This window comes from Alligator mississippiensis, chromosome 5 (genome assembly GCF_030867095.1).
Source record: "Alligator mississippiensis isolate rAllMis1 chromosome 5, rAllMis1, whole genome shotgun sequence".
Taxonomy (NCBI): Eukaryota; Metazoa; Chordata; order Crocodylia; family Alligatoridae; genus Alligator; species Alligator mississippiensis.
The window spans coordinates 147,987,772-148,013,477 of NC_081828.1; the positions used below are offsets into that span (position 1 = coordinate 147,987,772).

The 25,706-nt window shown below is 43.8% G+C and overlaps 3 protein-coding genes across 7 annotated transcripts in view; 1 reads left to right on the plus strand and 2 right to left on the minus strand.

Annotated features, from left to right (window-relative positions):
- Positions 1–3,171: 3,171 nt before the first annotated feature.
- RPL15 (ribosomal protein L15) lies at positions 3,172–8,110 on the minus strand. The gene is made up of 4 exons (XM_006271842.4): positions 8,041–8,110; positions 7,224–7,405; positions 5,966–6,102; positions 3,172–3,551 (listed from the first exon to the last, which is right to left on the minus strand). Exons 2-4 carry the CDS (start codon positions 7,393–7,395, stop codon positions 3,246–3,248), a joined length of 615 nt encoding a protein of 204 aa, XP_006271904.1. The 5' UTR covers positions 7,396–7,405; positions 8,041–8,110; the 3' UTR covers positions 3,172–3,245.
- Positions 8,111–8,241: 131 nt separating this feature from the next.
- On the plus strand, positions 8,242–16,519 carry NKIRAS1 (NFKB inhibitor interacting Ras like 1). Of its 2 annotated transcripts, none has more exons than XM_006271841.4 (3): positions 8,242–8,382; positions 12,643–12,884; positions 16,151–16,519. In XM_006271841.4, the coding sequence occupies exons 1-3, from the start codon at positions 8,289–8,291 to the stop codon at positions 16,388–16,390; spliced, it is 576 nt and encodes a 191-aa protein (XP_006271903.1). In that variant the 5' UTR covers positions 8,242–8,288; the 3' UTR covers positions 16,391–16,519. The 2 variants fall into 2 exon arrangements, with proteins under 2 accessions (XP_006271903.1, XP_014458541.1); XM_014603055.3 differs by having other exon boundaries at positions 8,243–8,382; positions 12,640–12,884.
- A 4,599-nt stretch (positions 16,520–21,118) lies between these two features.
- UBE2E1 (ubiquitin conjugating enzyme E2 E1) overlaps positions 21,119–25,706 on the minus strand; it is a 67,267-nt gene continuing 62,679 nt past the window's right edge. For all 4 annotated transcript variants that reach the window (XM_019498030.2, XM_014603178.3, XM_014603181.3 and 1 more), the window contains 2 exons: positions 23,082–23,229; positions 21,119–21,946 (listed from right to left, as the gene is read on the minus strand). In XM_019498030.2, the coding sequence (XP_019353575.1) occupies positions 21,849–21,946; positions 23,082–23,229 (246 nt within the window). In that variant the 3' untranslated portion in view covers positions 21,119–21,848. The remainder of the gene's footprint in view (positions 21,947–23,081; positions 23,230–25,706) is intronic.

The window sequence follows — 25,706 nt, forward strand, 5'->3', positions numbered from 1 at the left end:
TGAATTTGTGAAGGTGCTCGTTTTCCAGCCACAACACTGCAGAATCATAGTTTACATGTGCTTTTTGTCAGTGAATTTCCAACACCTTTATAAAGAGGGTCAGATCACTCCTCTTGTACAGATGGAGGGGTGGGGAAGGAGAGAGAAACTAGGTAATAGGACTTACCCAAGTCATCCAGTAGATCATCAGCAGAACCAGATGAGTCCCAATCCACCTACACCATCTCCTCGTCATACTCCCAAAAAGGTCATTTCCTTCTGCAAGCGCTGTTACCAGAAATGCCTAGGCCTCCTGTTCTGATTCTGCCTATTCAACCTTACAAGTTAAGCAAAGGTCACAGAAGACAAGCAGCTACATGGCTCCATTCCCTGCAGCCAGTCATTTCCATGGTAAGGAAAGATCCCATCCATCCTGTAAATTCAAGAACATCAGTTCTAGGCCATTTCCTAAAAAAATTATTTTTGGTGCCTTTCCCACCCCCCTCAATGAGCAACATTCCACCTTTGAAAGGGATAACCAGCAAGGCTGTAGATGATACTTTTTGAAGTTAAGATCAGGTCGATCTAGCCCAGGATCCTGTCTCAGTGGCAGGAATGGATGCTTTAGAGCAGGGGGCCAACCTGTGGCACATGCAGCACAGTGGCAGATTTGTAGCACATCTGCCAAAAATGTTGGCCCCCACTGCCTTAGAGGAAAACTACATGAATGAGGTGCTTGTTTTTTGTGTCATTTTTACCAGATTAATTTATTGAAGATCTTTGACCTTTTTACAGTTAATAGCCATCAAGCCTACAGCACCAATAATGGACTTGAAAAGTGTATTAAACCACATATTTTATACATGCAAACAAATACAAACATGCTAAAAAGATTAAAGTATGGAGTAATCCCCTTATTTCAGGAGCCAAAGCTTGAAAAGCACTAAGTAAAAATTTAAAAACTTGGTCCCACTCATACTTATGAACTTACAAATTAAAGCTCCACTCAAAAACAAAAGTAACTTTTATTGTACCACTTGATGGCTTACAATGCTTCCAAGCAGAGTACCAAACGGACGTGGAGAAAAGGCATGTTTTCAAGCCTAATGATAAACATGAGGGGGGCATATAAAAAGTGGAAAAAGGAAGAGAGTACTAAAGAGGAGTATACCTCCTCTGCTCACGCTTATAGGGAGGCAGTTAGACAGGCCAAAGCTACCATGGAGCTGAGGATGGCATCCCAAGTTAAGGATAACAAAAAATTGTTTTTTAGATATATAGGAAGTAAAAGGAAGGCCCAGAGTGGAATAGGACCTCTACTAAATGGGCATAAGCAATTGGTGACAGACAGGGGGGACAAGGCTGAACTCCTCAATGAGTTCAGCCTCAATGTTCTTAAGCAAGGGGCAAGACAAGTCTCTCACTGGGATGGTAGAGAGGCAGCAGCAGGGCACCAGACTACCAAGCGTAGACCCTGAGATAGTGCAGAGGCACTTGGAGGAACTGGATGCCTTTAAGTTGGCAGGCCCGGATGAGCTCCATCCGAGGGTACTGAAGGCACTGGTTGACGTCATTGCGCACCACTGGTGGGAATATTTGAACACTCATGGTGCACAGGCCAGGTCCTGGAGGACTGGAAAAGGGCCCATGCGGTCCCCATTTTCAAGAAGGGGAGGAAGGAGGACCCAGGCAACTATAGGCCAGTCAGTCTCACCTCCATCCTTGGCAAAGTCTTTCAAAAAATTATCAAGGCTCACATTTGCGAGAAGCCGGCAGGAAAAATTATGCTGAGGGGAAACCAGCACAGGTTCATAGCAGGCAGATCGTGCCTGACTAATCTAGTCTCTTTTTATGACCAGGTTACAAAACACCTGGACGCAGGAGTAGGGGTTGACATCGTTTACTTAGACTTCAAGAAGGCCTTCGATATGGTATCCCACACCATACTGGTGAACAAGCTAAGAGGCTGTGACTTGGATGACTACACAGTCCGGTGGGTGGCGAATTGGCTAGAGGGTCACACCCAGAGAGTCGTAGTGGATGGGTTAGTATCGACCTGGAAGGGTGTAGGCAGTGGGGTCCCTCAGGGCTCGGTCCTTGGACCGATACTCTTCAATGTCTTCATCAGTGACTTGGACGAGGGAGTGAAATGTACTCTGTCCAAGTTTGCAGATGACACAAAACTGTGGGGAGAAGTGGACACACCAGAGGGCAGGAAACAACTACAAGCAGACCTGAACAGGTTGGACATATGGGCGGAAAACAACAGAATGCAATTCAACAAGGAGAAATGCAAAGTACTGCACCTAGGGAGGAAAAATGTCCAGCATACCTACTGCCTAGGAAATGACCTGCTTGGGGGCACTGAAGTGGAAAGGGATCTTGGAGTCCTAGAGGACTCCAAGATGAACATGAGTCGTCAGTGTGACAAAGTTATCAAAAAAGCTAATGGCACTTTATTGTGCATCAGCAGATGCATGACAAATAGGTCCAAGGAGGTGATACTTCCCCTCTATCGGGCACTGGTCAGACCAGTTGGAATACTGCATTCAATTTTGGGTGCTGCACTTCAAGAGGGATGTGGATAACCTGGAGAGGGTCCAGAGAAGGACCACACGTATGGTTAAGGGCTTGCAGGCCAAGCCGTATGAGGAGACTGGGGCACCTGGACCTCTCCAGCCTCCGCAGGAGAAGGTTGAGAGGCGACCTTGTGGCTGCCTATAAATTCATCATGGGGGCACAGAAGGGAATTGGTATTTACTCACCAAGGCGCCCCTGGAGGTTACAAGAAATAATGGCCACAAGCTAGCAGAGAGATTTAGACTGGACATTAGGAAGAACTTCTTCACAGTTCGAGTGGCCAGGGTCTGGAACGGGCTCCCAAGGGAGGTGATGCTCTCCCCTACCCTGAGGGTCTTCAAGAGGAGGTTAGATACGCATCTAGCTGGGGTCATCTAAACCCAGCACTCTTTCCTGCCTATGCAGGGGGTTGGACACGATGATCTATTGAGGTTCCTTCCGACCCCAACATCTATGAATCTATGAGAAGCTTGCTTTGCTCTGCCTACTTGTAATTAAGAGTTCAATGCCCGAAATGTCATTCTAACACATAATCACTAAGTTAATTTCTCTTTTTAAATAAAAAAGCACAATTAGGTCCTTGCTGAGAATACAACCACACAGACACAGAGATCCTCTCTCACGGGCTTTATTCAAAATCCCTTTTCATGGGCTTTATTATATTGTGAAATTTACAAGTGCAAAGATTAACGATAACGGTGGAGCTGCAGGGTATTGCGTCTTCTCCAGGCAGCACGGCGAGAGCCACCAATAGTGTGATGGAATTTGTGGCCCTTGCCAAGACCACGACTCTTTCTGCCAGCTGATGTCAGCCCACGCATCTCTCTGTGTTTGTGGACTGGTTTGGTGATCCATTGGGTATCAGGGTTGCGTCTGATTGCCTTATGGAATGGATCAATCAGGATAACCTCAAAGAATTTATAGGTGGAATCTTCACCCACCCAGTAGGAGTTCAATACTCTCAGAGCTCCACAGTGGCGGCCAGCCCGTTCCTAGAAAGGTAAAAAGAAAAGTTTAAGGAGATGATCAGCAAGAAGGATAGCGAATATGAGTGCTACAGACAAGCTGAAAGTGATGTGCCTAAATAACAGGCTCAGTAAACAGAATATGAACATGAGACAGGAAGCCAATGCAGGATTTTAAACCAGGTGATTAAAATGAATGTTAGCGGACTGCTGGAGATGCACTAGGTTGCTGAACAGTCTCCCGAAGAAAGTGGAGGAAGCTTCATTAATCTGGACACTACTGCTTTACCAGAAGATACACAAAATGCACTATAGGGAATAAACTGGCATTTAATAAATCTTTCTCCATTTTCCAAACTCCCATGGTTGTCTGATGCCTTCTCTGTTTAGAGTACAAGGTCCTCTCATTTAATATAGGACTGAAAGAGCTGGAGCACCGGTTCAAACAAAAAAGTAGAAGAAACTTACTGGGTCACATAAGATTTCCCCAAGCTCTTTTACAGCACAGAATCATTCTCTATTTGACTTTCCTTTTAAAACTAAACATGAGCAAGCATGCCAAACCAAAGCAATCCTGTCATTACTTTGGGAGACTATTCTACAGGCCAGAAGATCAATGATATGGTCTTCAAAATCATCCCACTCCATTTCTACAGTCCTCCGTCAAGTGGAGACCTAGCATTACTAATATAAACAGAACTAAAAAAAGTATTCAGATTTTGGTTTTCCCAAGACAAGATAGCAATAAAAGGCACTCAGTTTACAACAAATACAAGTCACGCCCTTACCACATATATAAGAAGTTAGAACAATAGATAAAACCTTGGTAATGGAAAACGGAACAAATGGTCTATGCCAAGAAATGTACAAAACTGAAGTAAATTAAACTAGTGCCTGAGACAAGTGGGGGGGAAAAAAAAACAACTGGACAGCCTCTAAAAGCGATCAGAATTATGGTGCCTTGTGGAAGAAAGGCCAAGAGCTTACCTTAAAAAAAAAAAAAATTAAACATTTACTTGCTCTAAAAAGAAAAGCTTTTTTTGTCTACCAGTTTCAGTATCTCAATGTTAACACATCCTTTGCTCAAAGGAATCACCAATCTGACCAGCATTTAAAGTATCTGAGAACAATGAGTTGAAAATGAGAACAGGCTTGCATTTTGGAAAGAACATGTTATTATGTGAAGTCCAATAAAAAAAAAAAAAATCTACTTCATGCTCAGAAATATTTCCCAGACTACAAACAAAACACAACAGTATTTTTTTTTCTGGCCTAGAAAATCTCCTTTAAAAAAAACAAACACACACAAAAACCACAGCCTACAAATCAGGAAAAACGCATAGTCCCCTAGAGAAACTACAGGTCTAGCATCAGCCAAACAGTGGAAAGGGGGAAAGCACTAGGCTCCTTGCATCTAAAAGGGTATTTTATTATTTGCTGGCATGACCTCACTACAGAAAGGCAGCTGTCCCTTCTCATCAGTTACCTTACAGAATGTGGAGTTAAAGCTGATTTTGAAAAAGTGGTTGTACAGATGTCACACCTCAGTCATGCCTGTTACATAGAGGGCATGCCAAGAACATACAATAAGCAGAAATGCTTCTTCTACCTCTAGTAGAAGCCCTTGTGATTTTTTCCCCCCCCCTTTCATGGAACATGGAAAGAGCTCCTGCCCCAAACTACTTTCTAGACATATCTGACAACAGCAGGAAATACTAACAAAGGGGAAGAGTGGTTTGTAAGGCCTAGATTTAAGGATAGATTTTTCAGCCTATTTGCGTTTTCCTGTACTCTGAGATTCTCTATTTCCCAAAGATACCTTTGTGTCGTTGGATTAAACTAATTAGAATGATTTTAATTTCATATGGTTAATTTTACTTCTTGGCAAGTCCTGAACGCAGAGACAAGTCAATTGCAATTCTCTGCCAAGGAATTAAGATTAAGAATATAGCAGCATATAAAGTTTAAAAAATTAAATCAAGACTCTGATACTGGATTACATAAAGCAAAATGATCAGTAAAGTCATGAATTACACAGAGTCCGAAGCCTAACTTTTGCTATCAACACTTCTGTAAAAAAATAAAATAAAAAAAGGCTAATACCATGTATGGTCTGTTCTACTATGTCTCTGCAACCAATGAAAATGCATCAGAACATAAAACTGAATGACAAGTCATACTCCTAGTCCAATTAGCCTGGAGCACTAACTTTACCAAGTCACTTGAACTCTGCACACTAGTTTCCCCAAACATACAAGAATACCATTTACTTAGTTTAATAAGCCCCTTGAGGTACATGGGTACGAAGGTCTCACAAGTGCCTTGTTAGTGTCAGTAGTCCTAACCTTTAGGTTCCCAAAGGAATTCTGTGGTTCTGAATAGTGCCCTCCATCAGTAGAACAAGACTTGCAGAAAACTTTCTACTGGAGAAAGGCACTTACCTCTGCTACAGACTGCAGGCTACGGGCAAACTTCAGCTGATTAACACCATGATGCACAGGTTTACCGTATGTTGCACCCTTTGGGACTGGGCGTTTACGACCGCCACGACGAACACGAATACGGTAAATCACGTAACCTTAAAAAAAAAAGTGTGTTTTTAAAAACGTTACTTGTTAAAGATTATGAGACTTCTGAATTTCATTAAGTATCAATTACCGTGACTTTATTTTCCCCTCACATTAATATTTTTCCCCTCAGGACTTCTAGTTCCACTCTTACTGTGGAAGCTGCTTTCATGAGCATCTTCAACGTAGATAAACCTTGTACTGGAAAATTTGGTGAAGTGCTCCTGCTTTATACGGTAACACTTAAAACAGCCAAATTCCCCCCATGTGTATGTCACTGCATTATACAACACAGGTCACTTCAGTGCCCAAACCAAAATAAGCTATATGGTACAACACACCTTAATACTGGTGTAAGTGAGTTTACATGTGGGCTGTTGACAATATAATTTTCCAATTATAAAAATTATTTAAGCCGATAGTAAAACATGAGTGCAGATTGGAGAACTTCGTAGCTATTAGAAACTAGAAAGGTTAAGTAGAGTTTTTGGTCTTGTTTTCATTTTTTAAGTGCGAAAATGCTTCCAGGATTGCAAGCTGACAGTCTTTTTCCACAGCGCTTTGCAAACACATCTCAGTCCTGTCCACCTCTGAAGATATTATTATTTTATCTTCACTGGAGTCAGCTTGGATTCTTAGCCAGGCATTTCACATGAGAATGCCTCTCTGGTCCACACTCATCTTTGCTTAAGGGGACTTTCCACCCAGCTAGATGTTGTGGCTTACAGCATGTGCCAGCTCCTGGATCCGCTCTCATCTGGGATAATAACCTCCAACTTTGCAGAGGAAAACGAGAGAAGTTCAAATCTCCAAGAACAAGGAGAATTCAGTCTCTGTAACTTACTTATCTAGATACTTAATTATCCAGTTTTGCCAAAATTATTTCCTTAGATGCTAATTAAGCATGAATTATAGCACTATCCTTTTTCTGTAGACAGCTGTATTGCTATGTTACTACCTGTAACCCAACTTTTCATGGTGTTTTTCAACTCTTACCAAAGAGCATACACACCTAGCATGCTGCCAGTTACACATACCCCTTACTGCTCAGTTAGGAAAGACTCTAACAAGTACCGTGGCGACACACCCCAGTGCTAAAGCGTCAGCTGCAAACCTCTTCAGGCCTAGTTACCTTGCTTGGCTTTGTATCCCAGCCTACGGGCTCTGTCTGGCCGGGTAGGTCTGGGAGCTCGATGCAGGGCAGACAACTGGCGGTACTGCCAACAGCGGACACGCAAAAGGAAACGCATCACATCTGACTGCTTCTTCCTCCATAGCTCTTGGATGTACTTGTAAGCGCCCATGCTTGTTTACCTGTTTAATCAGAGATCTGTGTAAGTTTGCAATCAAGCCTTTATCCCCCTTTGAGACTCTCCCGCAGGAAACCCACGTGCAAAGGGGACATCGTGTAACAGGCTGCACCAAACTGAAACGCAAGGGGCTTAAACGCAGGGCAGCCGCCACACCGCAAATGCCTGCTCGCCTCTCTCCCTGCTTTTATGCATGCTGAACTCCTGAGAGAGAAACTGCTTTTCCGTGAGGATGCCTGGCACACCCTAGCTACTGCCACATGCCAAATAGCGGCTTCACCCAGAATGCAGCGGATCTGCCAGTGAGTTTAGGGAAAAGCTTCGGGGAAGTCACCGCCTCTCAGCAGCTTCCTCCCCAGAGGCCTGACTTAACTCCTGCACCGCGAAGAGCTTTCCCTCGGCTGGCACCCAGGGCCGCTGGGCGCCTCCGCGCTGGTGCAAGGACACAGGCCGCCCCGGGCCCTCCCCGACTCGACTCCCGCTCGCCCCAGCCCGGCGGGCCCGGCGCCAGCACCCCCGCCAGGCCGCGCCGAGAGCCGCGGGCCGAGCCGGGCCGGAGCCGCGCCGGGGCCTGCCCCACACTCGGAGGCGGTGATGGCGGCGGATAGAGGCAGCAGCCGGGACCGGCCTGATCCTCACCTGATGGCGCCCGAAGCCGGAAAGGAAGAAGCCGCGCTCCCACAACCCTTTGTGGCCCCGCCTCCCTTCCGGCGCCGCGCCCCAGGGGCTGCTGGAAAATGTAGTCCTCCGCCCGCCCCAGCCCGGGGCCTGCTTGGAAATGTAGTACGGGGGGGGGGGCTGCCCCGCCCCGGGGCCTGCTGGGAAGTGTAGTTCGGCGGGGGCCGCCTCCACCTTCCGCCTCCCGGTGCGCCCCGCGCGGCCCGGGCATGGGGAAGGGTTACAAGGTGGTGGTGAGCGGCGCGGCCGCCGTGGGCAAGACAGCTGTGCTGGAGCAGCTGCTGTACGGGCACCACGCGGCCGGTGAGCGCGGGGGGTTGGGGCGGCGGGTCCTGGCCCCCTCGGCGCCGCCCCAGCCTTGCCACACGTTACATGTATTGCGCACTCGTCAGGCCAAGGAATCGCCGCCGCCTTGGCTGGTGAATCGAGCCATACGTGCGGACTGAGCACAGGTGCAGAGGGGCCGCCCGCCCGCCAGTCATGCCACAAACGTAGTCCAACCGCAGGTGCGGGGGGGATCGCCCACGAGTTGCACCATAAATGTAGACTGTGCCGAGTCATCGCCACGTGCCTAAAATGTGGCTGCCCAGCTATCCAAAGAACTGGCCAGGTCGCCACGTACTGCTTGGAAACGCGCAGCAGTTCCCTCGCTGGTTTCTTGCCAGCTTCAGTTTGAGCAACGGGGTCGCCAGGTCCCCCCCGTGTCTCCAACCTCCATGTCCCCGGCTGCCGCTTCAGGCAGTTGCTCCTTCCCGTCTCCCGCCGTCCTGTTTCTGCTCTCTGCAGCGTTGGCAGTAAAGAGGTGCTGTCAGGAGGCTCTGGATGAGCAGGGGTAACGGGAGGTGGCTGGGGGCAGAGGTGCCCTGGTGGGAGGGCAGGGGGTGCTGTCACTTGGGCTGATTGGGACAAGTTGGGCAGGCGGGCATTTGCAATTTGAGACCTTTGGACTAATGAGTTTCGTTCCTCAAAAGCAGAAGGCCTCTGTCCTTGCCGGCTGCGGACGGAGCATGGTGCTAACCAGGGGTCTCCTCTAGCTGTAGCGATACACATATTGAGTGCTGCCACTTGGCATAACTGGGAGCTGCTGTGGGAGAGCAGCGGGCCCAGTGAGCTCAATGGCAAGGAAAAGGTTTCGGTTTGTTCATCTCCCATCTGACTTGCTCTGAATGAGCTGGTTAGCACCAGTGTCTGAACAGGATGGCTAAGAAGGTGATGCTTATCGTACTGCCGTTAATTACTTCCTGTTCTTAGCTGCTGTTAGTAACTGAGGCAGGAAGAAAGTCAAGTGCAGCTGATGAGAGCTATTTATGGAGCTACTCGTTAAATGCTTATGTAACAGGAGGGACCTTCTCTGAGATGCACCTCCTTTACATTTAACTGTACATTTAATAAATGCTCTTTAATGCACACTAAATCTCACTGGATTTACAAATAATACTTTTTAACATAGTAGAAAATCCCTCATCTACCTTCAGGCCAAATTGCAAGCTCTTTTTTCAGCTATCATTTGTGATAGCTGACAGGAGAAAACAGGTGACAGGAGTTCAGTTCCCAGATTACACCACAGCCAGGTTTTGTACTGTTCCTCAGCCTCCTTATCCATTGTGTATGGAAGTGGGAAAGGGTCAGTCTCTGTTTTCCTCTCTCCTCAGCTTTGTTCCCAGCTCTCTTTCTGGTTGAGGCAGTGAACACTTCACCCAAGAGGAGGTAGGTAGAGAGTGAATTACACATCACTTGGTGCTCCTCAGCCTGACTTACCTTGAGAGAGCAAATGGGAAAGTTGACTGCTGGATTTCTCCATATGGGACATCTGGAAAGTTGTTTTTTTAAATGACTTCTCTGTGAATTGATGGCTTAGCCAGAAATCATTCCTGTACCTGGAAATGCTTGTGGTGCCTCTATCTCTGCCACAGCTTACTGCCTATGAGAACTGAAACACTCATCCTTTCTTCTGCTGACAATTCTGCTTTCCTTATCTCTGCCTTCTGACTACAAAAGAAACCCCACTGTGCTCAGGGTGTATTTCCAGTGAAGAACCTGGAAAACTATTGCAACTGAACCTCTGATTAGACAGAATCTTCCTGAATTTGTCTTCAGACTTGGAACTTAAGTTTCAAGCACCAAGGATGGTTTTTTGATTTTGGTTAGGATTTCGGTTTGGCAAACCTTAAGTGTGCAGAGAGTGACTATCCATGAGTTATTGTATCTGACTTGTGCAGCGCTAGCTCTGTTTTTAACCCGGAACTGCTTTTCGGACAAAGCTGTGACCATTCTTCCAGTCTAATGACAAAAATTGTTTTAAATGCATGGAACTGTGGGTTACAATATTAGACTAAATCAGTGAGGATAATACTCCTTTGGCCTTTGTTTGCTTCTACTTGATCCTGCAATCCTGGATTGAGTTGAACCAAATCCTGCAAAGGTCATTCCAGCTCCATGCATGCTCTGGGATTCCCCAGTGTACAGTCATTTCATCTTAAATCTAAATTAATAAAAATCACTAACATCAAACTCCAGCAGTCTTAGCCATGCAGTGGATTAAATTTGCCCACGTTCTTGTATGATCCCAGCAATGTAGTTCATCCTTGCCTAAAACTTAAGCCAAGTAACTAATGCCTTTCCATTCTCTCATAATTTTTGGTGCTGGTTGGTACACACTGTACAAGGGGATAGAACTAACTGCAACTGTGAACATTGTTAGCAACACGGTTTCCACTGTATTATCAGAGGTGAATTACTTTAACCTGATGAAATCCCTTTCCCTGTCTGAACAGTCAGCATCATGCCTATCTGCCATTTAAGTCCTCTGTATGAGCAGCATGTAGGGTGCCATTTGCACACTGGATATGTTTAGCCCATTGCTGGCACTAGTGATATGCAAATTCCTATGACCAAAAGAGATCCTTATTCCATTTCCATGTACACTTGTTCCCACAGTCCTAGCCTTCCACCATAAAACTTTATTTTGTTAGTTTTCATTCTCTCCCTTTGCCATTCTGTATGTTAGCCCAGGCATGTCCTGTTGCTGCTTTGATGGCTGGGAGAAATTTCCACAGAAGCACGTGGATAAGTTTTCAAGATCCATGCATTGAAGTATAGCATCAAGGTGATAATAACCTGTGTAAACTATCTTAGTAGAGAACTTTAAGATGAGCTTTATTACTTTTTTTTTTAAAGAGATTTTAACTGTTTAGGGTCTTTTCCTTTTTGCTGGTATAACGATTAGCGACGCTAAATCTTATGCGCATCTCTGTACAATGTGACTGGAGACAGAGAGCAAGAGAACCATTACTGTTCAGCTGTATTTAAAAATGCCTTCAATTTCTTTAGCTACCACTTTTCTGAATCAGATCTACGTCTTTATTTTACACTCTCCCTCTTTATTCACTTTTTCCAGTCTTCCCTATTATTAGTTTTGTGCCTTCACATCAGCATGGCTATATTTGGAGGCAAGATAAATTTGTCTGGTCAGAGTTTGCCGTGAACCTAATGGGAGTTTGATTTATGAAGACTACAAGGGGGAAGGAGGATGAGGTGGAGGGAGATGAAATGCAGGCAAGGAAAGCTAATAGTATTTCTTTTCTGCAAACTAATGTTGCATGCAGCTAAGGAAATAACCAGCATATGTGGGGGTAGAATGCTTCAGCTTTTCAGTCTGAAGTGTTTTGAATAGTGTCACTGAACATTGTAAAATCCTTATTTTCATAGTCCAGACAGTCCCTAGTGTTTTCTGAAACAATGTGTCAATATTGTCTGCCTTAAAAACAAACAAAGCCAGTACCCATGAGGACTAACCCTATACAAACAAAAAAAGTGCATATACCTAATTGTTCAAGGGAGACAAAAATGCAAGTAGTACAAGGTTTGTTTGACAACTTGAAGCTGGTTCTAAAAGCAGGAAATCAGATTCCCCTCTCTCCTCAACTTACATAATGTCCGGGCTTAAGCGTTCCTCAGCCTTGTTACTTGTAGTATCATGTGTCCCCATTCCACCTGTTGGCTGGTAACCTCACATGTAGTCCCACTGACTTCAAGCATGCTTCTCTGTGCCTCCACTTATGGATTAATGTACAACTCTAAGCTGAAGGATGCTAGCCTCTGATGCCAGAGGGAGCTTGGTTACGGTGCCTGAAGACAGACGCTGGCTCCTCTGCAGCAAGGCCAGCACATCGCATACTTAGCTCATTTCTTACGTAGTGGGTGGGCACGGTTTGAGAAACCTGTGGGACGGTCATGCAAGTTATGTCATCGTAAATTTATGCCCATGAAAAGTCATAGCATACAATCACACACATTCATATCCTGGATATGTGTGTTTTTTTTGTAACTATCCATACTGTTTTTCCATGAATAAAATCTTGACTGAGGGGTCTGAATTCAAAAGTCAAAAGGGTCTGAATTAAAAGTCTGGTCAATTCATCCAAAAACAATATTTACAAGAGATTGAAATGCACTACTGAAAGTCATAAACGTGAATGGTTTTACTGCAGTATGGCTAAATATTTATGCCATTACTTTACAGATTTTAGCCTAAGCAATAACTCCTCTTTGTTAAAACAGCAGGCCTGGAAGAGGGTGCAACACTGGAAGATGTATATTTGGCTTCAGTTGAAACGGATCGAGGAGTAAAGGAACAGTTACGCCTTTACGACACTAGAGGTCTGGAAGAAGAAGTAGAACTGCCAAAGCATTACATCTCTCTTGCTGATGGCTTTGTTCTTGTGTATGCTGTGAACAGCCTTGAATCCTTCCAGAGAGTAGAACTACTCAAAAGAGAGATTGATGCGTTTAGAGACAAAAAAGAGGTAAAAGCTCAATGCCTTAATAATTTCTTGACTATGTCTACTAGGAACTTAAGTTATGAAACAAAACTAGCATACAAAGAAAAGCAGGTTTTCTCACAATCTTGGATGATCTCCTGTGCAGGAAAGCTTCCTCTTGGGAAAATCTCATGTGCTATTTAACTTGCACAAAAGGGATATTTTGCCCTAATTTCTGAGCAAGAGCTAAATAGTTGAAGGGAGACCCTGCTTAATGATACTTTACTTAATGGATAATAGTATAATTTATAAATAGTTCTGGTATTCACACCAAAAATTAAAGCACACAATAATAAATGTAAACAATTTTTGTTTTTAGCTGTACTTGTTAGTTTACCAAATGCTCTAATTGACAGTGGGTTTCCTAGACATTAGTTAATTACCAGGGAGGCTCTAATGTATTTTGATGTGTCTGTAAAATTGGTTCTGCTGTGTGAAACGACTGCCGTGTTTTCCCTTTAGGAAACAGCTAGTGTTCTCAACTGATAAATTGTTTCAGCACCACTAGCCAAATATCATCTGCACAGGGCACTAATGTTTACCATTTTCTTTTCTCCCTGCTAAACAGCTTTATAGGACACTAAAACAAAACTTCAGTCATTTAAAAAAACGTATGTGGGAAGTTAATTGAATAACACTAAGTAGCTGTCATACTAGTGAATGCAAAACAGCTTATTTAATACTTAAATCATAATGGGGGTAGGGGAGGACAGGCTAATCGCTTGACAGGTTGGAGTGTTGTAGTTATGATGGTCCAGGAAATACGTCAGAAGCAAGGGTTTTTGATGATATATTTTTTTGGACAAACTATAGTTGGCAAAGATGCTAGACAAGCTGGAGTACTTCGTGCCCAAGAGCTTATCTAATCTCTCTCCCAACTATGCAGTTGGTCCAATAAACGATCTCTACACACTCCCCCAAACAAACCCTTGCTTCTCACATAATGGCTTGATGACATGCAGTGACAGACCCATTGACCACTGCTGAGTATTTTATTTCCTGAGTTGGTTGCAGAAGATGTTAAATAGAGGCATTGTAATCTGTGTTTTTGTATTCCCTCTCCTCCCTTCTCCTCTGTTTTCTGGGCTGATAAAACCACATATTGGCTGCTTTTGCTTTAACTCTATGAGCGATGAAAGATTGTGATCTTGGCTAAGAATTACACAGATGAACTGGTGACCTGCACAATAAAAGTTAAAATAATTCTATGTCTACAATAGTGTACAGCATGCCAGGGAGAGGTGCTTTCAGATGTATACCTCTGTTGCTTATCTGAGAGGAGCAATGTGGAGGTGGCTTTGGATGGGATAAATGGTAGTCTCACTTAGCAGTGCCAATTAGCTTGCTAGCAGCACTTGTGTGAATGCAGATGTACTGCTTCTGGTCTAGGAGGTAGCGTGGGTGGAGCAGAGGCATGTCTGAGGGCCCTGACACATACTGCCTGGCACCATACTGTGAACAATAGTTGTCTTTTTTTGCTGATAAAGCAGCAGTCTTGATGTTGTCAAAAAGGAATGTCTGAGGAACAGAGTGTAAGGCAAGAAAACTCTTCTGTTCTAAGAAACTGAAGAGTCACGCTCTGTTGGGAAGAAAACAGGAGGCATAAAGCATCCCAGAGTCAGTCTGTTGAACGGGAAAGTATAGTTGGGCTTGGCTACACTGAAAACTGCTGGTGGTGGGAGGAGGAATGGGAAAATAAAGCATCAGGAGAGAGTTAGAATTAACAGGTTGTAGTAGGAGGCTTGAGTTGGGTCCGCAGAGAACACCTAGCAGGGATTAGAGTGCTTAGTGTAAGTACAGACAGATTTCCTTGCTTGTTACTAAAATGTGAAATTATTCAAGTGAACAACTTAATGTTTTTAGGCTTAAATGTACAAGTTTAAACAGTACTAGTAATTTGAAGTAGTCATTTCTGCTTTCAGCCTTTCCTGCCCTAACACTATGTTTAGACTGCAAACCACTGCAAGAGCCTAATCTAAATTCCACTGAAACTATATTGGTCTTCGCATACAAGCAAGACTTGCAGGGGCTATGCTTCCGAAGAGTGCTAATGCCTGTAGTAACATCAACCAGTAACATGTTTCCTTGTGCTCCCTTTATTTGGGATTCAAAGCAGGAGGCTGCACTGCTCTCTGCTGCATGACACCATCTGTTGTTACTCACCTGAGTGGATGTAAAATTGCTGTTCTGATTTGGAGAGTATGAATATGACTCTGTCATTCGTATATGACAACACAAGTGCAAGACAAATCTCAAATCCCAAACAAAGAGTTGAGCTGTATATTTTCCCCCCTGGGAAACATGTAGCATTTGACTTGGCCTGGGTGTGGATGCATGACGCGATTGCTGTGAAGTAATTTATTCCCACTTCTCATCTTACTCCAAAGCTAGGAGCAGACACATAGCCAGCTGCCCCAAATAGGTTGCCTGCTGCAGGTGCTATTAAAGCTCTTGGCAACTGGGTGGCAGTGTAACTAGTTTGCATTAGGTGAAGGTAAAATTGACTAGAGGAGTAGGCTCGTAACAGGTATGCTCGTGGAACTCAGATGTGTGTAGACTTGGGTTGAGTAACACATTATGAATGCCCAGAGTGAGACACAGGTTTGAATTTTCTACTTCACAATGAACATTAACAAGAACAGATGTTGAATTGCATAACTGCTACATATTGTTTAAGGGGTAAACTTGGTAGCTGTGTTGGTCTGAGACAAAAAGACATACAAAAAACTAGAACTCTTGGTTCCAAAATGATACGTTTTATTAGACCAACTGGAAAATGGCAAGAAATTTGTCCTTTTCTGCAAGCTTTCAGCCGATTTTGGATTTTAAACTTCATTGCAGAACTACAATGACTTTTTTTGCCTCCCTGCCTCCCCTCTGACACCCTTCAGGGAAGGAATTCTACCTGATCAACACATCAAACTGCTACTCAACATGGCTTACAAAGACTCTCAGAGGGACAGACTTCCATCTTCATCTCTCTCTGTGCAAAAATTAAGTTTATTTCCTACCTATGGGGACTTTTTACCATCTTGTACCATCTACACTTTTCCCAGAGCCTGACGAAGGGACTTTGATCCTGAAAGCTTGCAGAAAAGGACAGTTTTCTTGCCATTTTCCAGTTGGTCTAATAAAAGGTATCATTTTGGAACCAAGAGTTCTAGTTTTTTGTATGACATATTGTTTAACATTTTTTGTTGTAGAATGTCTGTTTTAATATAATTTTATTTCCTATTTTTGCTTCCTTCTAGGTGACAATTGTTGTCTTAGGAAACAAAACTGACCTCACAGAGCAAAGACAAGTAGAAACAGAAGTAGCGCAGCAGTGGGCAAAGGCTGAGAAAGTGAGACTGTGGGAAGTGACTGTGACAGATCGGAGAACGCTGATAGAGCCTTTCACTTTTTTAACCAGCAAACTCTCCCAGTCCCAGAACAAATCAGCATTTCCCTTGCCTGGGAGGAAGAACAAAGGCAACAACTCTGATAATTAAAAACCCTTCTTCCAGGAAAGGCTGTTTGAATTGTCCACTGCTGATAGTAATGACCAGGACCTATTCAGCCATTTGTTTCTCATGGTTTTTCTGAAGCAATATTAAAAATCAGCAAGCTTCTGGACAGAAGGGTTTTTTCTTTAAAATATTTTCCTGGAAAACAGTTGGTGGCTGGGGTTTTAAAAACACAGAGTGGCTTTGTGAAAATGGTGCAGTGGTCACTGTGGAGGTTTCTTTATAAGAGGAAGCTCTGTTTAAAGCACGCTTTAGCAGCAAAATGCACAACGTTAGTGACTGTTCCCAAAGCACAGTCATTTCATGGCCTGTCTGTTAGGTTAACAAGCTTACAATTATACTACCTGGCCAGCATGCAGCTGTAGGTTTGCTTGCCTTTCTCTAGTTAAAAGTGCTCCAGACTGCAACAAAAGAAAAAAGGGTTTGGTTTGGGATGAGAATCTGTGGTATCGGTCCAGCTCCTGTTTTTCACTTTTTAACACGCGGTCATAGACGGCAGCGATGTTTCAGGAGGCTGGGGCCAGAGCAGCCCTGCAAGAGAGGGAAGAGACTTGAAGCTACAAATACCAAACTTTGCTTGGCCATTGAGAATATTGCTACCAGTATGTGGAGGCAGTGGCATGTCTTTAGAGATCTTAGACTAGGTCTGGCTTGATGCTAATACTCAAAGGCTGAAATGTGTACTTCCATGTGTGGCCTCCATAAGCTTGACCCAATGCAGAAAGTGATCTTTATGCTTACGCTTTGAACAAAACAGAAAGGCTTGAGCGCCAATTACAGATTCTGTCCATTGCTGTGGAGGACAGCATGGCTGTCGCTCTGTTTTCCTTCTATTTTGGCCATTAACTGAAGCAAAAACTGACTTGTCAGCACATACTGGTCATGTTTATATTGCTGACACCTTCACTGACAGAATATGTGATATAACGAGGCTTAAACTTCTGGAAGGGCTGCAATCCACTATAGAAAAATTTTGGTAGCTCACATTCTGAATGCAGTGAAAGCCCAGAAAAAGAACAGTATGAAGCATTTTCTGGCAAGGGAATAAAGAGTATAATATCTGCTCCTTCTAGCCAGACATCTAGATGCAAACTTCTCACCAGGAGGGCTCTGCAAAACCCTTGGCCATAAGCAGGTGCACATCATCCTGAATGTGACCCTCCAAGTGGACCAGCCTGTGCTGCAGGAGTCTTCTCTTCCATTTGTACCTGTCAGCAATAGGAACAATTGAAAATAGCAAACAAGAGCAAAACTACACCAGAAAGGCCATTTCCATAGAGACAAAAAAATCAAGGAGTCTTTGATTCTGATCATACAAGCTGATGCTCTTTGTGTATGGAAAATAAACTGAAGAGCAAGGTTTGCCATTCTTCCAGTAATCTTACATGATAATTTAAGCAGCACAATGTCAAATCATGATAGTACAGTGAGACTAATCAGTATTTTGACATGTTAAAACTAGCTAGCTGCTTTAAACATCCAAACCAGGTGTCTTCAGCACTGTTCTGCTATGAAATGGTATCAACATAAGGCAGAGTCTGAATGATGTCACAGTTAGTAATGAGAGAACAATTTACCAAATGATTCAAGTCTTTATAGTGCATTTAGATCAACCTGCTCTTCCCCTTGCTCAACTTGGTTGTTCAGGATCACTGTTTGAACTCAAGAACTATGACAAGAGAAACAGTCAGCAATCATTTGCTATTCCTTTTGAATGAGCAAGTTCCTGCAATTTTCTTAGAAGCTGGCAATGGTTTCTATTGCAACACTAATAAGAACTATGGCACTACCTCCTCAAGCCTAGCCAGTTACTTTGCAAGGAAACAGTAGAACACTGCTTCTCAGTTTCCTGATGATTGCATGTGAACTCAGTGCATCTCCCTGTGCAGAAGGCTACCAAACTCTGCAGTCCATTTGGGATAGGGACATGACTTGTTGCTCTATAACAGTGATTCTCAATTTCTTCCATACTGTAGCTGTGTTAATTGCGCAATTACCTGGAGACAAGCAACATGTGCAAAGTAGCTATCACGCCATAAAAAGCTCCAACTAGCTATAAAGTTAGACCTCAAAAATGTGTACTAACTTTATAGCTGGTTTCTAGTGAGCTTTAATTTGTATGTGCAGCAGCACCTCCCCTGCTGCTGGGAGCCCTGTCAGCTGACACAGGGCTCCCAGCCACAGGGGTGTACCCTGCCCAGCAAAAAACCCTTGAGCCCTAGGGATCATAGCAGGTGTGATCCCAGGGTCCAGGGGTTTCCTGCACCCTCTGTCCCTAAGGCCTGGGGATATGGGAAACTCCTGGGGCTGGAAGATGGCTGTAGGGGAGATTCTCCAGCCGCAGGGGTTTCCCTGCACAGCCAAGGTTGGGAGATTTTTGTAGTAGGGTGTGTGGGTTGCCTCTGGAGCAGGGAGCCCCTCAATCGGGGTGTGTGGGGCTCCTAACTACAGGAGACTGCTTCCTGCCAGTGCAGGGGGAGCCTGAGATCAGGCATGACAGGAGGCATGATTGTGTGAATTGGGCATTAGATCCCATTGTGCCTTTACCTGCACCTGTAGAGGGGGTGCCCCAGTTTGGATTTGGATCGCAGGGCATCTTGTGGGATAGATCCAATGTAGGGCGACTTGCAGGGCTGGCAAATGCAGCAGATCCAGTATGGGCTGGCAGCAGGAGGGCAAGCAGCCACTTGCTGTGGTGGTGGCAAGCAGCTGCTGGCAAGCAAGGTTATGTTCCTGAAGGCCCTGGCCAGCAGAGCCCAGGGACCCTGAGTTCTATGGCAGGATGTGCCTCCAGCTACTCTAGCTCACCAGTACTGGAGCAGGCAGCTCCATGTGCTGAAGGGCAGAATGTTTGACACCCTGTGCTAAATCCAAGAGGCTCACATTATTGTGAAAGGCTTATGGGAGTGGACAGAATTATTGAGCAACTACCCTACCTAAGGCTGTACTGTGGCCCCTGAATCATATGGAGGGCTGCAAAGGTTTGTAAGAAGTACACTGCATGGCATTCTCATCCTTACTGGGATTTCCACTGTTGGTCCCCTTCAGTGCCAGGAGGCAGCCAAGTGGCTTCTGGTGTCAGTTTTCCATCAGCATCATAGTTGCCGCTCTACTTGGACACATGCAACTAGCTTCTAATAAAGGGACAAGGGAACAGGGATTGGACAGTGTGACTAACAAGGGATGCAGTACCACACAAGCTATAAAAATTCTGCACCTTTTTATTTGGTCAAACTGGTTTCTGGGATTGTCTGGGGTTTTGAAAAAAAATACCCCTTTCTTTTAGGGGTTTATTCTACTGCCTTTTCATCACAAAAGTCTGGTGTCCTTTCTGAATACCGCAGTCCCATGCCTAGTTACCCAGTCATGTAACTGAGCCAGACAACAGCTGGTATTGGGTGAGAGCAAAGTTTGCAGTGCATTTCAGCTTCAATACAGAATTGGCAAATTCCTGGGAGCAGTGAGCACTAGGTGAGCAGCAAGGAAGGGGCAGGAGTGGCATGTGCCATCTCTCCTTTTGAGTCTATGATAAAGCAGAGTCCAGTTCTTCTCTTGCAGCTATTAATCTCTTTGCTCAGTGAAGGCTGCTCAGATTACAGCTCTGCAGGGAGGGGATGGGAGGGGATGTAGTTCCATCCTGTGAGCAAATGAGCAGGGGGTAGTATGAGCCTTGAATCAGTTCCCACCAGTCAGAGGCTAGTTGCACATATGGTGGGAAGAGGGAGGTGAACTTGCTGTCTGACTCACTGTAGGGGAAGAACTGCATTTAAGAGTTACTTCTTTGCAGAGCTTCTGAAACAATGTCAATGTGCACCACCACTTTCCAGGCTGAGCCTAAAGGCTGGCTTCGAGCCTGCATGGGTTGAGTCTTAATTAGTATCTAAACCTGATTTCTGTGTGGATGTTACTAATGTAGTAACCACAGTACTAACAAATGTAGGTTCTGGAGACGAAGTGAAGCGTTAAATTCATCATAATTTAGGAGTTTAAAACATTACCAATTAAAAGTATGGTAATGAAGCATGAAAGACAGATGAATATTCAATTGTATGTTAAGCAATGTAGAAATGTAAAAATATAGCAGTTCATATTAAAAATAATCTTAACTCTACCACCCTTATTCATCCACTTTGCTGTCAATGGGTGGCTAAGAATGAAGGGTCTGTAATTTCAAGTAGCATTGCTGAATGTGTATCCAGTGCATCCTCAGGAATGAATCTGAAGCTCTTTTAGTCTCCACCACTCGCTTCACAAGTTCCATGCTTTTTGTTCTTTCTTTGTTTCATGCTACCATGCTCTCTCCCCCTCAGTCTGCTCTTCTCCCTTCAACTAGGAGCACAGCTTACCCATTACTGTTGTTGCAGATGGATAACTCTCCTAATCTGCTGCCCTTCCTTAGTACCCCACACCTTTCCAACTGTAGACACTGCATATCCAGTTAAACAGCAGAGCTCCAAAACCAATGTTGCAGGAAAATCGAAAGATAAAAGGAATGGAAGATTCAGGAGTATGGGGACAGGGATGTCATGGGGACCATTTTAGGTTCACAGTATACAGCCAGAAAATTCCTGTGGTATCAGAACATACCCATCTAGGAATGCCTCCCCAAAATGGAAGTGGTAGGTGGCATTAACTACAGACCCCCTCCCTTCCGCCCCATTCCCTGATTCCTCTGGTTTAGGTAACATGACAAAACAGATGACTCAGCTGAAGTCATTTTTTTTACATTTTTTATTAGCACAGTAACAAATGCAGACTTAAGTAGCCCACGACATACAACCAATCCACTGAGTGACTCCTACTCCACGCCTTACAGTTAAACAGCTTAAGGTATTTCACTACAGGTTGCCATAAGTCCTGATTAAAACCTTTATTCTTTTCACAAAGGTAGATTGGCTTATAAAATAATACATTAACTACTTCTCATTTCCTATATGAGGCCATATATCCACTCCTCCATATCACATCATGAGATGACAGTCTTTTAAAAGGATTTGTTAAATACCAACGTGCCCTCCCGAGGGGACACAATCCCCACATCTTTTTACAAAAAAAAAAAAAAAGTGTAGTCTTGAAAGAACTTTTACATAAATGTCAACATATGTACCTGTACAAAATTAAGCTGTTTAATCTTATACATATCTTAAGCAACTGAACCAAAAGATGTCTAAGAAGTTTACATTCTTCTCGGTACTATATGTGAGCTAATATTGCTGAACTAATGACAGTCTTAAAATATGCTATTCCCAATTCTAGCTGTCTACTGTAGCAAGATACCTTAAGTTACAACAACAAAATCTTAGGAAATAAAAGACTGAATAAAATCTGTTATAGAAATACCCTACTCTTTACCAGCACCCACCCCTGCCCCCCACCCCTTCAAAATCATAAGCAGCTCTTTCCATCACAGACAAATAATGTAAGAGTTTGACAAAAATCCAATTTATGTAGCATATCTCTTGGTCCACTGTCTGGCCATTCTGTCGTGCTCTGCTCTGTTTGTCATATACTGAGTGGCAATACTTCCAACCAGGGGGTCAGCTGGAAAAGAAAAAGAATACCGCTTAAACACTCTGGGCATTTTTATTTATTTATTTATTTTTTACACCTGTTCCAGGAGGTGGGGGGCATGCTTTAGAGCAGCTCAGAGCTGCTGTAATTAGTGCTTACAGCATCTCGTGCATCAGCATCCCCATGCTCATGGGCGACTGGTGTTGCCTTACTTGTGGGGGGGGGAGGGGCAGGGGGGTGGTACATGCCCCCACAGCAACCAGTCAGTGACTGAGGGGGGGTCCCCATGGCCAATCTTGTTAACTGGGGGGGTCCCCCTGCAGCTGACTGAGGCAGCTGACCGCTGCAGATGCTTCTGGGAGTACCACGGTGCTCCCACTCCCTGGCTGGCGCTTGCAAGGGGGCACCAGCACTCCCACCTGCCCCCCCCCCATCACCTAAGTGGCGAGCATGGCCAGTCAGGGAGTGCACCGGCGCTCTGAGGGGGTGCATGTGCACCCTCTACACGTTGTCACTGCACTTCAAAACAGTGGCAGGGGTGCTTTAACTAAAGCTCATTGAACAAGCGTTAGTTAAAGCACCTCTGCCACCATTTTGAAGTGCAGGGACACTGATACACGAGACGCAGAGGCTGCTGGAGCCCACTAATATACATATTTTCTTCATCTATATCTATGTTCCTGAATAACACTGTATACATCTGAACTGAATCCTGCAAGTAAGCTGCTGGCCCTATTTATTTTCATCATTTTTTATTCTGGAAGATTTTTTTTTTAGATATTTCATTATCAATTTACTGTAACTCAAGATGTCTGCATTAGTGCAGACCATTAAAAACACCATTTCTTTTAGCTGGATTTTTCACTGACAGGATGAGGATCTAAGCTTTTTTGCTGCTTTTTTATAGGGCAGCTTAGGAACAGATCTATCCTACCGACATACAAAGTATCAAACAAACTTCTATTATCCGCTGAAGGCAACAGAGTACTCAGGTGACCTTGAGCATACAGAAGTTCTAATCACCAGCTTGATGCTGCTATGCGCAATGCAGTAAACACCACAGTTCCTTTCGACTCGAACAGTTCAGAATCAGGGCCCGAGCTATTAAAATGCCAGGTGAGCAATAACATTACAAATGTTATCTGTCAGGCTGCAACAGACTTACCAGGGTTGCAATCTGTGAGAAGTGAGCAGATGGAGAGAAGAACTTTAGAAATAGTTAGTGCTGGGCTCCAGTTGTCTTTTAAAATGTCCAGGCAAATCACTCCTTGGCTGTTAATATTACAGTGATAGATTCTTGTCCGAAATGTAACCTGAAAAAAAAAATATATATATTTGAGTAGTTTTTGACACATCTAGCAGTCTAAGCAGCTACACTAATAAATGTAATCAATTAAAAATAATAGAAGAGGAATGTGAAATTAACACTTATATTTACATAATATATTCAGCTTTAGTTTGTATTTCTAGAGTGTTAAATACTAACTTTACTACCAGATTTATAAGAATAAACATAAAAAAAAAAAAATGTGGGGGGTTTCCATGTTCCTGGTGAGCTGCTGCCCTCTTGTGGCAGCTGTTTGTTTTAAAATACTTTAAAATCAGCCTTTAAAACCACAGGTTGATTACTATTCATAGAATCAGGAAGGGACCTCAGGAGGTCATCTAGTCCAATCCCCTGCTCCAAGCAGGACCATCCCGAACTAGATCATCCGTCATAATCTTTCTTCTATTTCTTCTTTCATAAGAAGAGCCACCTTTAGTAGGACAAAAAAGTCTGAAGCAAAAGTTCAATTCATTTTTAGCTTACAATGTACTAGACAATAGGATAAACTATTTCTAAACTATTTTTTATTTTTAAGATCTATAAACACAAATAATACAAATGGAAAAAATGAATTCTTGATACTTCACATAAGTGGAGGAAGAACTGGTGGAGGAACCGGTATGGTCACTTTCTATGCCAAACTTGCCCCAAATTGCTGCCAAACTGATCATACTGTGTTACATAAATCTTTCCAATTCTAAATTGCAAATAGTATTTCAGCTAGAGGATGACACCAGCTCATTCCCCTCCTAAATGTACTGCTTAGGAGAGTGCCAGACTGAAAACTGAAGTCTGCCATTTAAATGCCCATGGAGACCCACAGCACATTCTGCCAATATCTGTACTGAATTCACTTTGAATCACCAATGTCAGAAGGACACTGACCTTCTGGAGCTCCTTTAGAATTCAAGGGCTATGGAATATCTCAGAACAGTAAAAAAATGTGAGCCATGCAGTTGGCCCCTACCCACCCACCCCTTTACTTTTCTAGTCAACCAGGAAAGACCAGTTCCTGAGCTAGAAGGACAGTTCGCTCTCCATGCTCAAATCCTTGGTCTCCATGCTAAGAGGGACTGTGAGCGTAGTGGTTTGTACAATATGGATACACATCCTCTAGCCCAGCAGTTGGCAATCTTTTCTGTCTGCGGGCTGAAATTTGGGTTGGAGGTGGGCACTCAGGTGCATGCTAAGACCCAGCTTTAGCCATTGCTGCTTTTTCTAACCGCAACATTGCAAGGAAAGGTCCAGCAGCCACTGCTTCTCTCTGCAGTGGCACAAGGAGACCTCCCACAGCCACTGCTTCTCCCCACAGTGGCACTGGGATAAAGCAATCGCTGCCAAAAACCACCAGAGCCCCATGTCCAAGGGCTGCATCCAGCTAACAAGCCTGTAGGTTGCCAACCTCTGCTCTGAATGTAGCAAGGCAACTACATTCATTTCAGGGGAAGACCATCAGCTGATAGCTTCTGGTCATGACTAAGATGTCAACATGTCATTGTATTTAGTGCCCTTCTTTTTCAGTATTCTCAGATCTTGTGATAGCTGAAGCTCCAGCTTCTGTAAACAAGTGATTTACTTTAATTAAAAAAAAAAAAATAGCCCTCAAAGTTTCAGAATAAAGACTGAAAATGTGAACTGAGTATTCTCTAAAATCCTGAGGGCTTTTTAAAATAACCCCAATTAAATCAAAACCAAACATGATTTTTGAACATTTTCAGATTATATACCGTTTCCAATATCCCAGAATAGATTTAGGTTATTTAGACTAAGAGCCATGGTTCTTCACTGCTCATACTACCTAAATGCACAGAATTTATACAAACATTATACTTTACTTTTTGAAGATGAGACTAAAATGCAGAGTGACTTGGTGAAGGCTATACAGCAGTTTAGCACAGTTTTACTGTGTCTTGTTACAGGCTCAAAGACTGCATTAATTCATATAAAAACCACATGGTCAAAGTTTTCAAACTTGGATACACAGGGTTAGTGTAAGAGCTAACACGCACATGCACCTTTTTCTTTCAGTAGCATTTATAGCCCAATGCTTTAACATCAGACACTAAGTTCTCTTTCCCAATAGGCTCTCAAACCTATGTAAAGCAGCCAGATATTCAAAGGTTCAGTGCAACTGCAGCTTGTATTGACTTCAGAGTTCAGCATTTCTGAAAGTTAGTCCACTATTATTTAGGAGTCTAAATAATACCAAAACACATGAATTTAGAAGCTTAACTTCAAACAGCCAGATTTGAAAAAGGTCACCTAGATCCACCCAACAAAAAGCAGAACCCCAGCCCCATGTTTTGGAGGATATATAGCACAGGCTGCAAAGAAACCCTTCATGGTCTTGTCCTGAAATCCTCTCTCATTTGGCGAGTAATCCCCTTGAAGCCAGTGGAACAGCTTGCATGAATAAGGGCTATAGGGATCATGCCCTAAATCCCCAGAATTCACCAGCTATCC

What these genes read in the sequence shown, in the direction of transcription:
- RPL15 (XM_006271842.4), bottom strand. Translation starts at nt 7,395, where the DNA reads ATGGGCGCTTACAAGTACATCCAAGAGCTATGGAGGAAGAAGCAGTCA. An exon ending in GGGATACAAAGCCAAGCAAG is followed by an intron (nt 6,103 to 7,223) that starts GTAACTAGGCCT and finishes TTTTTTTTTAAG; the next exon opens with GTTACGTGATTTACCGTATT. An exon ending in GCCTGCAGTCTGTAGCAGAG is followed by an intron (nt 3,552 to 5,965) that starts GTAAGTGCCTTT and finishes TTACCTTTCTAG; the next exon opens with GAACGGGCTGGCCGCCACTG.
- NKIRAS1 (XM_014603055.3), top strand. Translation starts at nt 8,289, where the DNA reads ATGGGGAAGGGTTACAAGGTGGTGGTGAGCGGCGCGGCCGCCGTGGGC. An exon ending in GTACGGGCACCACGCGGCCG is followed by an intron (nt 8,383 to 12,639) that starts GTGAGCGCGGGG and finishes TTGTTAAAACAG; the next exon opens with CAGGCCTGGAAGAGGGTGCA. An exon ending in CGTTTAGAGACAAAAAAGAG is followed by an intron (nt 12,885 to 16,150) that starts GTAAAAGCTCAA and finishes GCTTCCTTCTAG; the next exon opens with GTGACAATTGTTGTCTTAGG.